General features: G+C 37.9%; 1 protein-coding gene across 1 annotated transcript; it reads left to right on the forward strand.

Annotated features, from left to right (window-relative positions):
• The first annotated feature begins 2,072 nt into the window (after positions 1-2,072).
• On the forward strand, positions 2,073-7,635 carry LOC109216646 (glucose-6-phosphate 1-dehydrogenase, chloroplastic). The gene is made up of 10 exons (XM_019380821.1): positions 2,073-2,483; positions 3,216-3,376; positions 3,504-3,598; positions 3,692-3,806; positions 5,661-5,866; positions 5,934-6,083; positions 6,171-6,291; positions 6,441-6,670; positions 6,756-6,956; positions 7,273-7,635. Exons 1-10 carry the CDS (start codon positions 2,246-2,248, stop codon positions 7,520-7,522), a joined length of 1,767 nt encoding a protein of 588 aa, XP_019236366.1. The 5' UTR covers positions 2,073-2,245; the 3' UTR covers positions 7,523-7,635.
• Positions 7,636-17,513: the final 9,878 nt, after the last annotated feature.

Genomic DNA, 17,513 nt, shown 5'->3' on the forward strand with positions numbered 1-17,513 from the left:
AAGCCAACTTTAGCTAATTACTTAACCATTTTTAGCAATTTAAAAGCAAATCATTAATAATAGGAAACGTTATTAGACNCCAAGACCCGCAGAAGCGAGAATACCTTCAGATATATGCAAACTCCCAAAACTCTCCGTTTAACCACCCGAACTCACCCCGAGCCCCCGGGACCTCAATCAAAAGCACAAACATGGTCCAATACCCTATTCAAACTTGTTCCAATCCTAAAAACGCATCCAACAACACAAAAATCCTCAATTCTCATCAATTTCAAGCCTAAGTTTTTTCAGATTCTTCCGAAACTCGCATTCGATCAAAAACCCAACCAAATCACCTCCGAATCATCTGAAATTTTGCACACACATTCAAAATCACCTAACTAAGCTACTGCAACTCTCGAAATTCCATTCCGACCCCCGGATCAAAATCTCACCTACCAACCGGAATTCGCCAAAATCCTAACTTCGCCAATTCAAGCCTAATTCTACACCGGACCTCCAAAATCACTTCCGATCACTCTGTTAAGTCACAAATCATCCCCCGAAGCTAACCGAATCACCGGAAATCACATCCGAGCCCTCTAACTCAATAGTCAACATCCGGTTGACTTTTCCAAAACAGGCCTTCCTTAAAGAGACCAAGTGTCTCATTTTCTACCAAAACCAATCCAAATCAACTCTAACACACCAGATACTGATAACGAAACGTGAAGAAGCATAAAACGGGGAAAACGGAGCAGTAACACATGAGACGACGGGTCGGGTCGTCACAAATAGTATAGCAAAAATCTAGAGTAAGTCAAGTTTGAACTTTTCTACAAGTCACAATAGCAACGGTACTCGATGCTATTCTCTGAGTGTCCAATATATCAGCTTCAAAAACAGAGGTTTAAGATTATATATATATATATATATATATATATATATATATATATATATATATATATATATATATATATATATATATATATATATATATATATCAAATTTATTAAACTAAGATCTATTAAGATTATGTATTAGATTTATTAAACCATTTCCATTAAATATATTTCCATTTATAATTCAAATTTTTAATGTTGTCTTAAAATTGTCAAGTGGCTTCATTTTAGCTTGCCACTTAGCTTAACCACATGCTTCACTACTCTCCTTTTAATATAATATAGATATAGATATTAGGTCTCCAAAGTAAATCGTGAAAGGAATATGAGTCATGAATGAGTTGGCAAGAAACCTAAGAAACAAAGTTGAACAAAACTAATTAAGCTAATGGATTATTTTCATGTTTAGAGGTACACATTTTGGTATATGTATCTTAAATTTAAAGTATACTACTAATTATTTTGGGAATCAAATTCCTAAAATAATTANATCAAATTCCTAACTTTCAACATTTGATCATGAATAATAGTCCTACTCAACTAAGAATCCAACACTCCATATTAGTTCATCAAGGTAATATGTGGCTTGTGTTGTAAGGTAAATTTACAAAAATTTAACTGATTTCAAGAGTCATAAATATTAGGAAAATTAATATCAAGATAGTTATGTTATATAGTTCAAACAAGAAAACGTTTATATAAGATAAATTTTTAATTGATTTAAAAGTCCTAAATATTAGGACTTCCTACATATTTCAAATTAAGAAAAATCTAATAAAATTTTATATTTAATTTCAAAATCCTAAGTATTAGAAAAGTAATTAAATGATAATTTTATCCAACATAAAATCTTTTTTAATGGGTAAAAAAATTGATGTTGTAAAGGCAAAAGTTTTATTCATGAATGTTTACACCACATGAAATATTTATAGTTTAAATTATATATTGTATTAAAAATTTATTATCTTTACATATAAAATTAACAATAGTAGTTGGGGATACATATGCGTGGCACGTGAAATAAAGACTAATTTATTTAAATGTATATTTTTAAGAACATATTAAGACTGGTATATTTTAAAGAAAAAAATAATAAACTTTGTGGAGAAAAAATATGGACCTCATATAAAGGATGAGCATTTGAAAGGTGTGGACTTCACTTTACTAATGCCTTTCACCGAACTTAAGGGCCAATATTCAGATATTTCCTGCTAAATTCATCAAATATTTCAATTAACAAAGAATCTGTCAGTATCCAATAACTACTTTGCAATTGGATAAACTTATTTTCTTTTTATTATTTCACATTAAATAAGCTAATAAATCTGTGACTTTCTCCAGCGAGTCTTTACACAAAAAACTGCATGGGTGGGCAGTTGCAATTGAATCCTTGTTCTTCATCTTCAGTTGCTAGTACTTTCCATAATGGGGCACATAATTTTTGCAGAAAGTTTAATATTTTACCATTTAAAGCCCATTCCCTTGAATCTTCAGTTGCTAGTACTTTTCAAAATGGAATTTACTCAAGAATCCAACCAAGAAAACATTTTGAGATCATGTCATCAAATGGGTTTCATCTGAATGCTGTGTCTTTCCTGGATGGTGAGTTTGATCTTCATTTAAAAATGCAGTCTTTAACTTTTACTATTTTATTTTATAGCTCAATTTATCTTCTTCCAAGTGTTTGATGTATTGCTTATCATATATTTAGTTGTGTAATTTGGTTAACTCTGACTTTGTAGTTTTACTTACTTTTAGTACTTACCTTGCTCTGTACCCATATCTGAAATTCTTTTCTTGATATTCTGGTAAAGGATTTTGTTTATGTTTGCTTAACTCTTTAAGTTTAAAAGTGCAGCTTGTGTTGGAATAGAAGACAGTTCCAGTTTAATACAAAATTAGTGGGTGTTAAAACCAATTTATGTACTGTACTAAAGTATCCCAAAAGCTTAACTTCCTCAATAATTGAGTTGGACTAAAGAGAGAAAAAAAAAAGAAAAAGAAACAACCATTTAACCTATTAGATATATGGTGTTGTAGAACTTTAGAAAATTTCCTTTCTTTTCACTTAGTAGTTTCTGCTCTTTGCATTGACAAACCATAGATGGAATTGTAGTTAAATTAAAACATCTTATTTAAGGTTTACAAAACCTCTTGTAGGCTTTCTTTTTTTGCTTTTCGATTGTAGAATAAAATGGATGATCTTGAAATTCTAGTTCTTGATGATAGCTCACCTTCATCCATGAACTGCGGTTTGTTCTTTGCATAATCATTTTCTGCTTGTATTTCCGTTAGTTAATTTAAATACTAAATCTCTGACATGTATGCATATAGGTTCGGCTTCAAAATCTATGCCAGAACAAGTGGCTTTGACAGAGTTAGAAAATGCAGCGACCACGGTCAGCATAACTGTTATTGGAGCTTCAGGTGACCTAGCCAAGAAGAAGATTTTTCCAGCTTTATTTGCTCTTTTCTATGAAGATTGTTTGCCTGAGGTTAAATTTCGTATCTCCAACTATATATTGTTATCTACTAATCACACACAAAAATAAAATGGAGCTTAGATTAATTTGTAGAGCCATCATAAGTAGCTCATGATGTGTCTTTGCTTGTATGTTTCAGAATTTTATGGTTTTTGGTTATTCACGAACAAAAATGAGTGATGAAGAGCTGAGAAACATGATCAGTAAGACCTTAACTTGTAGAATTGATCAGAGGTATGTCATTATGTCAAGTCACTTTAACATGCGAATATTTGTGGTGTTTATGGTTTTGGAGCTGATGGAATCCATGTCATTGAGGGTTTGCAGAGAGAATTGCGAGGCTAAAATGGACCACTTTCTGGAAAGATGCTTTTACCATTCGGGTCAGTACAATTCTGAGGATGATTTTGCAGAACTGGATTACAAATTAAAGGAAAAGGAGGTAATTCATGTGGTTGTACTTATCGGTGTTGCAGTCTGTTTTTGCACGTCTAGAAAGAAACTATAACAGTAAACTGAATGCCATCTTTACATCTTATCCATATAAGTAACCAATCATCTTAATTAGTTTAATGTTTTTCTACTACTAAGATTTTAATTCTTGACAAGTCTCTACATCTTTTAAGTATTATCTATGTAAGATACATTGTCCATTAATTTGTGTGGCCACTGAATATCACCAACTATGACCCTTAAAGGCAACATCCTGTTGCTGCAAGAAGTAAGATACAGACTTTCCGGATAAGAAAAGGAACATAATATAGACAAGATATGAAATTAGTGGTTTATTTGGTGTTTAAAATATTTTTGGCAAGATATTCGGAATGATTTACTCGGTGCCTTGAAGTTTGAGGTAAGAAGTCCTTCAGGTAAAAATGGAGCTAGACATCATTGACTGCAGATACTATGGCCTAAGCACGTTTAAGTTTTGTTTTGACATTGTGTGTCAGTGTAAAGTGATTATATGAAGGATTCATAATAGTTTGATGCTTGTCTAAGTTGGAGATGCTAGATGACTGGACCAAGTGAAAGTTTCATTTGGTGCAAGAGTTGATGCACTCTCCGGATGGAAAAACTTCTCCTGAGAAATTCACGCCCCCCTTGAGTCTATAAGAATAGCAGAATTTCACTTTAAAAAACTACCTTTTGTCCTTGAGAATTTGCTGGGTATAGCGGGAAAGAGATTGACAATATAGTTATATATCACATAAGAAGGGTACTCTCGATATTTTTTTGGGGAATTTCCTTCCTGATCTTTTTTTTCAACTTTGGAGAAATCTGAACTCTGAACTATGGGGAAATCTGTAAAAGGTCTGACTCGAAGAAAGATGTGTATATGTACATATGTACAAAATAAAAAACTAAAACCTTAGTTTCCTTGGTTGACTGATTCTAATTTGATCAACCCCTACAATAAATTTAAGTCGAAGAATCAAAGAATCACCCAAAACGAGACCCGTATTATTATTTCCATCTAAGCAGTGACAAGAGAGTTAAAGGGGAACTTCCACAACTTCTGTTAGTTCAACATGCTAATCAATATTAGTTAAAGTACAGAGATTTCATTTGCAAAGTTGTCTCTGCACGTGCATGTTGACATAAATGCTTTATATAATCTTGATGCTTTGTTCAGATTATGGAAAATGAATACCGCATCTTCCTTCAAAGAATTTACTCCATGGATGAGAGATAGTGGACTTACTTTTATGGACTGTTTGCTCATTTTCTTTCCCTTTGACGTGAGATAATAAGAATCTTCTCATTTTATTTACTGTCGTGATGATGTACTTAGAATTCTTTGCTCACAGCTTTTGCACATTACATGTACACGCACTTCTGTTGAAGCATATACTGGAATGTGAAAGAGCTGGTTCTGTGATAGACTTTATACTTTATTCAGGACTGCAAATCCTCAAAATTTGGCAGGATTAATGTTTATGTCTAGTTATAGTCTTGTGCTCAGTTACGTTTCGTAACTGCTGTGATTATGCTTTCCTTGAGCCAAGGGTCTATTGGAAACAACCTCTCTACCTTCACAAGGTAGGGGTAAGGTCTGCCTACGTACTACCCTCCCCAAACCCCACTTGTGGGTTTACACTGGGTATGTTATTGTTGTTGCTCAGTTACCTGGATGAAATGAGAGGCCCAAAAAAAAAATATAGATGTTATCCTTATTGTATCCTGGGGTTCGAATGGCAAAAATTAGTCTTCGCTTGATGCAGCATTACTGCATTTTAATGTTCTTTACTTCGGAATCATGAATGATACAAAGCTGATTGTGAGTGCTGCATTTTAGGGTTGTAGGGTTTCTAATAGGTTGTTTTACTTATCAATACCTCCAAATATATTCGTGGATGTGGTGAGATGTGCAAGTCTTAGAGCTTCTTCAACAAGTGGGTGGACAAGGGTCATTGTTGAGAAACCGTTTGGTCGTGACTTAGAATCATCTAGCGAGCTGACCAGATGCCTAAAGAAGTACCTAACTGAGGAGCAAATATTCCGGTAAGATTTGCATTTTCTTTGTGGATGTAACGTGGATTGGAGTTTGATTATGTTGGTTTTCTATCAGAATTGACCATTACTTGGGAAAGGAACTTGTTGAGAATCTCTCAGTTCTTCGTTTCTCGAATCTCGTCTTTGAGCCTCTGTGGTCCAGAAACTACATCCGCAATGTCCAATTCATATTTTCGGAGGATTTTGGTACCGAGGGACGAGGAGGGTGAGGTTCATTACTCTGCTACAGCTACTTAAAAAATACTGTATTCTGTTGGAGTTGGATCTCTAACTTATTGCTCTTTTGGCTCAGGTACTTTGACAATTACGGCATCATCCGAGATATAATGCAAAATCATCTCCTCCAAATATTAGCATTGTTTGCTATGGAAACACCTGTCAGCATGGATGCCGAGGACATCAGAAATGAAAAGGTATCCAGATGTTTGCCACAAACCATTCTCATAATCCTGCATTACACAAAACGGAGATCCTCCAAATGACTATAAATAGAGAGAATACAATTTTCAAGTTCATTTAATAAACATGTCCACAACTAGATCTGACTGTTTTGGTGGTTCAGGTTAAAGTTTTAAGGTCAATGAGGCCATTGCAGCTTGAAGATGTGGTACTTGGCCAGTATAAAGGTCATAGCAAGGGTGGTAAGTTATATCCAGCTTATACAGACGATCCAACTGTGCCAAACGGTAGTGTCACTCCAACGTTTTCTGCTGCTGCACTCTTTATTAATAATGCACGCTGGGACGGGGTTCCTTTCCTCATGAAAGCTGGAAAAGCTCTCCATACTAGGAGGTTGGTGGATTTTCCTTTTCTCCATAATGATATTTTCAGCTATATATACAAAATGATCCAAAATCTTGTAACATTGAAAATGCAGGGCGGAGATCAGGGTACAGTTCAGACATGTTCCTGGAAATTTGTACAAAAAGAACTTTGGAACTGATCTAGATAAGGCCACAAATGAGCTAGTTCTGCGCTTACAACCTGATGAAGCCATATATTTGAAAATCAACAACAAGGTTCCTGGTCTTGGAATGAGACTTGACCGGAGTGACCTTAATCTTCTTTACAAAGCAAAGTAAGAGAATACTGTTCGACTATAAGTTATTAAAACGTTATAACTGCTTAAATTTTCTTGCACTTCACCATTTCCTGTTTGTTCTGTGAATATATGCTATAATGATTTCAGGGATCGATGAAATACATCTGATATAGAACCAGGATATACTTTGCAGCAGATTATTTAATATAGAGCCAGGATTATAATTTGCAACAGATTTCTCAATGTTCTTTATTTCTGATGAATAACTTACAATGCTGATTATTTTGAGATTACATGAGGCAGACATTGTTGACTTCAAAATCTTACTCCATATTTTGGGTCGTTTGTGAAGGTATCGAGGTGAAATACCAGATGCATATGAGCGGCTTCTGTTAGATGCAATAGAAGGAGAGCGAAGATTGTTCATTAGAAGTGATGAGCTGGATGCTGCATGGGCTCTATTTACACCATTGCTGAAGGAACTAGAAGAGAAGAAGATCGCGCCAGAGCTTTATCCGTATGGCAGTAGGGGTCCAGTAGGAGCACATTATCTAGCTGCAAAGCACAACGTTCGTTGGGGAGATCTGTCTGGTGATGATTGATTGTATCCGTACACATCTTCTCCCCAAAATTGGAGCGATGAACTTTCAAAAATATTGACTATAAATGTATGAATATTGAGGAGCATGGCTAGAAGAAATAATCTTTCTTTCTATTGGGAATAAACCCCCCACAGAAATAATATTCACGGTAATAACAGCGGAACAATAATGTAATACCGAGATATAGTAATCAACAAGAATAAAAAAGAACAACAAGGACACATATTTTTAACATGGAAAGCCCTTCTGGATAAGGGAAAAAACCACGAGCCTGAGAGGAGCAAAGTAATCCACTATAATGAGGAATTTTACACCCAGTAGTCCTGAATAAAATATTCTAGGGACCACTATACACTCAAAAGAAATAACCCTCTTTTAAGATTCCACCTCACTATAATATCGCTCACACTCTCTATTTTTCCTTACAGACTACACCACCTATGAATACCTCACACTGCTCTCTAACTCTCAGATATATTTTCTTCTGAGATTGGTGTGATAAAATGAGAAGCTAAAGGCTTATATTTATGGAAGGAATGGCCACCCAATTCAGCCAATCAGAAGGCTTGTTACGTTGCAAATTGCTGCTGCAAGTTTTTTATTTTTTTATTTTTTGAGTTAAAATTGTATTCTATTGATACTCAAAATTTTGTACAATTGAGTCCGAGGAGCAGCTTTGACAGGCTATTCCCACTTACATCACACTCTGCTATTTAACACTTTGTTCCTATCTATCCTATATTACTTCACAATACAGACACTTGTTTAGCCAACTACCTCAAAGTTTCTACTCTTAGTTTCATCTTGGAATCCAATCCAGCTGCTACAATGCTTCCTTCCATTTGCCTATGCTCTTCCCTCTGATATGTATGTGTAGCACTATCTCTCTGCATAGTTGAAGCTCATCAAACTTAGCTTTATCAAATCTGATTCTGTTTTTCTCCCTCCAAATCAGTGCACAGTTATGGCAAAAACACAGCTGGTTATAGCATTTGAACCTCCTATGCTCTTAGCTTGCTTGCATGCCCATTTCAACTCTGCTTCCCAACCTCCTCCAATGTTCCTCTTATATCCTAGCCATAAGCATAGTCTAGACCACAATTTCTTTGTGTTTGTGCACTCAAAGAACAAGTGGCTAAAGGATTCTAGACTATGTCCACAGAATGCACAAGCTGCAGGAACTTGAATGCCAATCTTCAATAATCTTTCCACTGTAGCTAACCTCTGCTGTGCTGCAAGCCAAAGGGTGAATCTATATCTCAGATGTATATTTGTGTGCAGCATCAAACTCTTCCATTCAACTCTGGGGTAATCTGGTATCAGCTTCAAGTACATCTGCTTAATCTGAAATTTTGCATTCTTGCACATTGTCTGCAGCCTGCTGTGTATGTTTCCTTGGAGTTGTTGATGCTCCATGATCAAATTTCTACTGTCTAGTATCTTTCTCACCAGCCAAGATGCTGTCTTAGGGGTAGCCATTGTTTCCAAGTTCCCGTTCTTTATATAGAAGTTGTGTACCCACCTTATCCATAAGCAGCCCTTCTTCCTTGTTATGTCCCATAGATATTTTATAATTGCTGCTTTGTTCCATATTTTTATGTATAGTATATTGAGTCCTCCAGCAACTATTGGTCTGCACACTTTTTCCCAAGCTACTAGTGCCTTCTTTGAGATAGTCGCAGTACCAGTCCATAGGAATGTTCTGCATATTGCTTCAATTGCTTTCATCACCTTCTTTGGAAGAACAAATATCTGCGCCCAATAGGTTTGAATGCCAAATATAACAGCCTTTATCAGTTGACACCTACCAGCATAAGATAGAAGTTTTGCTGACCAGCATGTGATTCTTGCTGTTATCTTCTCAATAAGAGGTAAATATTAATAGACTGCTAACTTCTTAGAATCTAAAGGAAACCCCAAGTATTTGAATGGAAGCTTTCCTTCAGTGAAACCAATGTTGCAAGGATTTCCTATTTTTTAACTTGAGAAATTCCAGCCATATATATAACACTTTTGTTGACATTTGCCTGTAAGCCAGAGACAACTGAGAATTTGTGGAAGGCAGCATTTAGGATCTTGATGGACTTAAAATCAGCTCTGCAATACATCAAGAGATCATCAGCAAAGCATATATGTGTGCTGTTCAACTTTCTGCACTTAGGATGAAAATTGAAGTTTCCATTCTTGTGCAATTGTCCCAGTTCTCTACCCAGATATTCCATTACAATAACAAACAAGTATGGAGACATTGGGTCTCCTTGCCTAATCCCCCCCTTTTCTTTGAAAGGCTTTGTCAGTCCTCCATTTAGTACCAAGGAATATGATACTGTGGTAACACATGTCATTATCCATTGCACAAACTTGAATGGAAACCCCAGATCAATAAGCGTTTTCCTAAGAAAACTCCATTCCAGAGTATCATAAGCTTTTCTCAGATCCACTTTCATCACACATCTAGGAGAGACACCTTTTCTGGAGTAACCTTTAAACAATTCATGGCTTAGCAGAATGTTGTCAATTATACTCCTCCCTTCAATGAATGCTGATTGAGAATGATCAATCAACCCATCAAGAACAGATTTAATCCTTCTTGTAATGACTTTGGATATGTGCTGCTGCAAGTTGTCAATTTGCAAGAATGCAAATTGTTACCAAAACCAACTTTGGCCATGGAATCTGACTTCCTTTATCCCTTTTTTTTCCTTTTTCATTATAGGGATGGACCCCATAATCTCCCCCTCCAGACCCATTCTCCTGAAGGAGGCAACACCGGACTTCTAACTTGAGTGCATGCCGACAAGTTCTTTGCACAATTCGAACTTGTCCTTTGGTACTACCTTGGTCAGCATATTTGCAGGATTCTCACTTGTGGAAATCTTCCGGACTTGTAGAGATTCACTCTCTACCTTTTCTCGAATCCAGTGATATATTACATCGATATGCTTGATCCTTGCATAGTACATGGAGTTCTTGCTCAAGTCTATTGCACTTTGGCTGTCACAGTAGACAACATACTCCTTCTGCTGCAAGCCAAGCTCTTGAAGGAACTGTTTCAGCCATATCATCTCCTTGCCAGCTTCAGTTGCGGCAGTGTACTCTGCTTCAATTGTAGAGAGTGCGACACACTTCTGCAACATCGACTGCCATGATATAGCCCCCCCCTCCCCCCAAAAAATGTAAACAAATATCCAGTAGTGGATTTTCTGTTATCAATGTCACTTGCCATATCCGCATCTATATAACCCTACATGACTGGATCAAATCCTCCAAAAACACAAACAATCTCCTGCGGTACCTCTCAGGTACCTGAGTATCCACTTGACTGCTTCCCAATGTTCTTTTCCAGGATTTTCAAGAAACCTGCTGACAAAATCAACTGCGTGAGCAATATCAGGTCCAGTGCATACCATTGCATATATCAAACTTCCGACGGCAAAGGAATAAGGAACTTTGGTCATGCTCTCCTTTTCCTCTATTATTGTAGGACGTATCTTCTTGCTCAACTTCAGATGACTAGCAAGAGATGTGCCGACTGGCTTAGCATTCTTCAGGTTAAGTGTTCCAGTACACGTTCAATGTACTTCTCCTGAGACAGCCACAACTTTCTGCTTGTTCTCTCTCGAACAATCTTCATTCCCAGAATTTGTTGTGATGGGCCCAAGTCCTTCATATCAAATGACTTGGACAAATCTCCCTTCAACTTTGCTATCAGCTCATTGTCTTTTCCTACAATTAACATGTCATCCACATACAACAACAGAATAATATAGTTATTGTTAGAAAATCTTTTGAAGTATACACATGGATCAGAATAAGTCTTCATGTAAGTTTGAATTTTCACGAATGAGTCGAACTTTTTGTACCACTGCCTTGGTGCCTTCTTCAACCTATAAAGACTCTTTTTTCAATTTGCACACCATGTGTTTCTTTCCAGCTGCTTCAAATCCTTCTGGCTGCTCCATATAAACCTCCTCTTCCAAATCTCCATGAAGAAATGCAGTTTTCACGTCCAACTACTCCACTTCAAGATCTAGGCTAGCTACTAAGCTCAAAATTGTTCGAATAGAAGTCATTTTGATAACATGTTAGAAAATTTCGTCAAAATCAATACCTTTCTTCTGTTCGAAGACTTTTACCACCAATCGAGCTTGTATCTGACCAGCTTGCCATTTTTATCTTTCTTGAGTTCAAAAGACCCATTTGCATTTGAGTGGTCTTTTACCCTTTAGAAGTTCAACCAGCTTGTACGTGCCATTTTTCTGTAGAGATTCCATCTCTTCTTGCATGGCTTTCATCTACTGGTTCTTTTCTGGATGGGACAACACCTCCTTAAGATTTTTTGGCTCCCCCTCATCACTTATGAGGACATATTCTGTGGAAGGGTACCTGTATGACTCTACCCTTGGCCTCTCTGATCTCCTCAGAGGTTGAGGTTGTTCTTCTTCCTGAGCGGGGTACTCCACTAGCTCGACATCATCATCAAGTTGCTCCCCCTTCTTAATAACCTCACCAGGTTGCTCCCCCTGCTCGGCAACCTCATCGGTCGTACTTTCTGCACTTGTGAGATAGTTAAAAGTAGAAGGAATGGTAACAAGGTTAGGGATTATACCATTCTTTGCCTTCTCTGACTGGTCATCTGCAATTCCAACTTCACTTTCTTGGAAGACTACATCTCTGCTTCTGATGACCTTCTTCTTTACAAGATCCCACAATCTGTACCCGAACTCTTCATCTCCATATCCGATGAATATGCAGGGAACAAATTTATCATCCAGCTTTGTTCTCTGCTCCTTTGGTACATTTGCTAAAGCTCAGCAAACGAACACCTTCAGATGCGAGTAGGACACCTTCTTGTTATTCCAAACTCTCTCTGGGATGTCAAACTCCAATGGAACTGATGGACTCCTATTGATCAGGTAACAGGCTATCTGAACTGCTTCACCCTAGAATGACTTAGGTAGTTTTTTGTGGTTTATCCTCTCAGCTACACCATTGTGTTGTGGGGTTCCAGGAACTGTCTTTTCATGTCTGATCCCATGGCTCGAACAGTTGTCTTCAAATTCCCTTGAAGTGTACTCACCTCTATTGTGTAACGACCCGACCAGTCATTTTGAGTATTTGCACTTTGCTCGGTAGTTTGAGGTCATGCGTAGCTCCGTATGATGTACTATGACTTGTGTGAATCGTTGGTTTTGGTTTTGAGGTTAGTCGGAATCGATTTGGAAGAATGAATTTTATGGTTGAAGCTTTAATTTTGAAGAGTTGACCAAGTTTGACTTTTGTGGATTTGACCCCGAAAACGGAGTTTTGATGGTTCCGTTAGGTCTGGATGGTGATTTTGGACTAGGGAGTATGCTCAGATTTGCATTTGGATGTTTCTAGAAGGTTTCGGCACAAATTGGCAAAAGTTGGAAATTTGAAGGTTTGGAAAGTTCATAAGTTTGACCGAGAGTTGACTTTGAGGATATCAGATTCAGATTGTGGTTTCGAGAATTGGAATAGCTTCGTTATGTCATTTGGGACTTATGTGCAAAATCTGGGTTCATTCCGGATTGATTTGGTATGTTTCGGCGCGAGTTTTGGAAGTTAAAAGTTAAAAGTTCATTGATTTTTGATTTGAGGTGCGATTCGTCATTTCAATGTTGTTTTGTGTGATTTGAGGCCCCGAGTAGGTCCGTATTATGTTATGGGGCTTGTTGGTATGTTCGGACGTGGTTCTGAGGGGCTTGAGTGAGTTTTGGGCGGAGTTCGAATCGTTTGGAGCCTTGTTGAAGTTGCTGAAGTTTTTGGTTACTGATGGTTTCGCACCTGCGCCTGAGGGACCGCAGGTGCGTGCTCGCAGAAGTGTGAAGCTGGTCGCAGAAGCGACCTGGTGAAAAGCTGGCTGGGGGGGCTTCGCAGAAGCGGTTCTTCAGGAGCTGAAGCGCGATCGCAGATGCGACCCTGGTCATCGCAGAAGCGGCCACTGGTGGCCAAGGCTGTTTCGCAGGTGCGTGACTTTGTTCCGCAGAAGCGAAGGTCGCAGGTGCGACCTACTGTCCGCAAATGCGGAAAATGCTGGGCAGAAGCTATAAATTGAGGTTTTTGGTTCTTTTATCATATTTTGAGATTGGGGGCTCGGATTGAGACGATTTTGGAGTAATTTTCGTCAAAAGGATTGGGGTAAGTGTTCTACACTCGGTTTTGATTATATTTCACGAATCTATCTTCGTTTTTGGTGATTGGATAGTGAATTTTAAAGTGAAAATTGGGGATTATTTCCTAAAGTTTCATAATGTGAATTTTTCAGTTTTGAACATCGATTTGGAGTCGGATTTGAGTGAAACTAGTATGGTTGGACTCGTAATTAAATGGGTTTCCATATTTTATAAGTTTCATCGGGTTCCGAGGTGCGGGCCTAGGTTTTGACTTTTGGCTAATTTTGGGTTTTTGATTAAGGATTCGACCTTTATCATTTGAAATTGTTTCCTTGGGCTTTATTTGATGTATTTGAGTTGCTTTTGGCTAGTTTCGAGCCGTTCGGAGGTCAGAGCGCACGGGATGGCATTTTGGAGCATCGTTTGGCATGCTCGATATTGGATTTGGCTTGTTCGAGTTAAGTAACACTTCTAAACTTGGTGCTGAGGGTATGAAACCCCGAATTACGTGTTATGTGTTTGGTGTTGAGGTGACGCACATGCTAGGTGACAGGCGTGCACCGTGTGAATTGTGACTCAGTTATTTATGTGGTATTGTGTAGTTACCTAATCTTATCTGTAACCATGAAATCTCTACATACTTGAACTATTAAGCTGTGATCCATGTTAGAAACCATGTGTAGGCTACATGCTTATTCTGTTGAGACCCACCGAGGTCATTTCCATTGTTGAGTTATCTGCTTACATTGCATTTACATACTCAATCATACGCATTCATATGCATATCATATCTCAGTGTCTGTTACCATTTATTGATACATCACATCATTATTTTTGGGCTGATTTTTCATGACATTGAGAGCCCGAAAGACTGGAGAGATTGATGACTGAGTGAGGCCAAGGGCCTGATGGTGAGGATGTTTATGGGATCGGGCTGCACGCCGCAACATGTTTTATTGATTTATGCCATGACTGGCTTATTATAGCGCTAGCCCCTTCGAAGTCTGTACACCCCCCCAGTGAGCGCAGGTACCTACGAGTGCAACTGCCGAGTGATTGGGAGGATTGAGTGACTATGAGGAGTGAGTGGCTGTGAGGACTGAGTGACTATAAGGATTGAGTAGCTGTGAGGACTAAGTGACTGGGAGGACTAAGTGAATTGATACTCTGAGAGTATGCATATGGTTTTATCACTGAATTGCATCGCATTCTACATGCACGCTTGACATACAGGCATAGAGATGCATTTTCCTCATGCTGTACGGTATCACGTCATTCATGACTTCTCACACATATTGACATATATGCATAGAGATGTATTTTCCTCATGCCATTTGAAAATGAACACTTACCTGTTGAAAGCTTTTGGGAAAAATTACAGTTTCAAACTTACTCATGTTTTTGGCAATTTTGTTAAAGGAATTGGATTTTCACTGATATACTTGAAAAGCAGGCCTATTTTTCTGGAACTGTGAACGAGCTGAGCATTTTATCTCTGAGTTACTTCTTTTATTACTTTCATTGCATTGTTATGAACTATTGTTGGCTATTGGTGTTGGACTCCGACCTCTGTTCCAGCTCGTCACTACTTTCAACCTAAGGTTAGGTTTGTTACTTATTGAGTACATGGGGCCTGTTGTACTCATACTACACTTCTGCACCTTGCGTGCAAATGTTGGATGTTGATGTTGCTGTGATCGACGAGAGCTGTATTTTAAGATGTACCTGCGTTCCGACTGTAGCTGCCTCTTGTTCATGGTAGCCTTAGATTTATAAAAAAAATCTGTTTATGCACATTTCGAACGGATGACATATTTATTTCATACCAGCTTTGTGAACTCTAAATCTTAGAAGCTCATGATTTGTACTACCAGTCCTTGGGAAATGTATAAGATTCAAATAATTTCTTTTACTTATTTGTCGTATTAAACTTCATTTAAATTGGATAGTTGTTAATTGGATTACCTAGCGGGTTGGGTTAGCGGCCATCACGACTAGTTGGATTTTGGATCGTGACACATTGTCACTTCAGGGGCGCTTTAGCTTTTGGCCTGTCTCCCTTTCCATCAAAGCATGAAACTTCTGGAAAACTTGAAACACCTAATTTTTGGTTTTCAAAATATAAACCCACAATTTTCGTGAAGCATCATCAATAAAAGTAACAAAATATTTGTTACCTCCCGTCGATTCAATTTTTATTGGACCATAAACATCAGAATATACCAAATAAAATATATTCAATTTTCTTTCAGACGATGTCTGAAATAAGACTATGCTGCTTACCAAATAAATAGTAGTCACAAGGTTTTGCCGTTGTAACTTTGGCATAAGAGATGAGTGATTTCCAGGCAAGAATCTGCAATCCTTTCTTGCTCATATGACCCATTCTTTTGTGCCACAAATCTGCAGAAATCTCATCTTGTGCCGCGTTTAATTCGCCTCGGCATATTCCTGCATTTGTCCTGTACAAAGTGCCACGAGCAACTCCCTTTGCAATCACCAATGATCACTTGGTGAGTCTCCGCTTTTGACTTGCAAAATAGTTCTTGTATCCATCTCGTTCCAAAGCTATTCCCGAGATTAAGTTCATTCGCAAATCAGGTACATGTCGCACGACTTTAGAACCAATGTGCATCTGACATTTGTCTTGATACAAATGTCACCGATCCCCGCAATCTTTGAGTAACTCGTGTTACCCATTCTCACAGTGCCGAAATCACTTGTTAAATATCTGCAAAAAAAAAATTTCTTACCGATGTGGCATGGTAAGATGCAGTGTGTCAACCATCCATTCCGACTCTGGACCTGCCAAGTGCATGCATTCCTCTTCCTCATTTATAAAGAGAACAACATTATCATTGTTTTGCACAATGGAGGTTGTGTTGTCGTCATTCTTCTGGCTACTGGTTTTACCTTTGCCCTTCCTTATATTATGGCAATCTCTTTTGAAGTGACCCGGTTGACCGCAATTGTAGCAATTTTTGGCTTTTGATTTGGATCGGTTCTTGGACTTCCCACGACCTCCGGATCTACCATAGTTGCTTGAACTCCTTTGGTAACTCCTGCCTCTACCTTCTGCAATGGGAGCTTGTCCTTGATTTTCAGACTTCTTTCTCATCTTCTCATTGAGTATAAGAGCTGATGTGACATCCTTTAACTCAATGGTGGTTTTGCCGTGCAGGATGGTTGTTGCAAAATTGTTGAACGGAGATGGCAATGAGTTCAAGAGCAAGATGGCTTTATCCTCTTCCTTGATCTTTACTCCGAGGTTGGCAAGCTGCGTGATTAGTCCATTGAACACATTTAAATGTGATAAAAAATTTGTACTTTCACCCATATGTAGGGCGTATAATTGCTTTTTCAGGTACAATTTATTTGTCAATGTCTTGGACATGTATAGGCTTTCCAACCTTGTCCAAATTCCACATGCAGTGTCTTCATCAATGATATTGTTTACCACATAATCCGATAAGTGCAACCTGATTGCACTAGCAGCCTTTTCATCCAAGTCAGCACAATCCTCAGCTTTCATGATATCAGGCTTCTTGGCATCACTATCTAATACCTTGTGTAATCCTTGTTAGATGAGAAGATCCCTCATCCTTCTTTGCCATATTGAGAAACTGCTATCTCCGTTGAATTTTACTACCTCGTACTGTACTCTAGATATTTTATTCACGAAGTATAATACTACCGATCGTGAATAGTATTTTTGTGAACGAGCAGAACCTATGCTCTGATACCAGTTGTTGGGAATAAATCCCCCACAAAAATAATATTCACGGTAATAACAGCAGAATAATAATGTAGTACCGAGATACGTTAATCAACAAGAATAAAAAAGAACAACAAGG

This window comes from Nicotiana attenuata, unplaced genomic scaffold, assembly GCF_001879085.1.
Source record: "Nicotiana attenuata strain UT unplaced genomic scaffold, NIATTr2, whole genome shotgun sequence".
Taxonomy (NCBI): Eukaryota; Viridiplantae; Streptophyta; class Magnoliopsida; order Solanales; family Solanaceae; genus Nicotiana; species Nicotiana attenuata.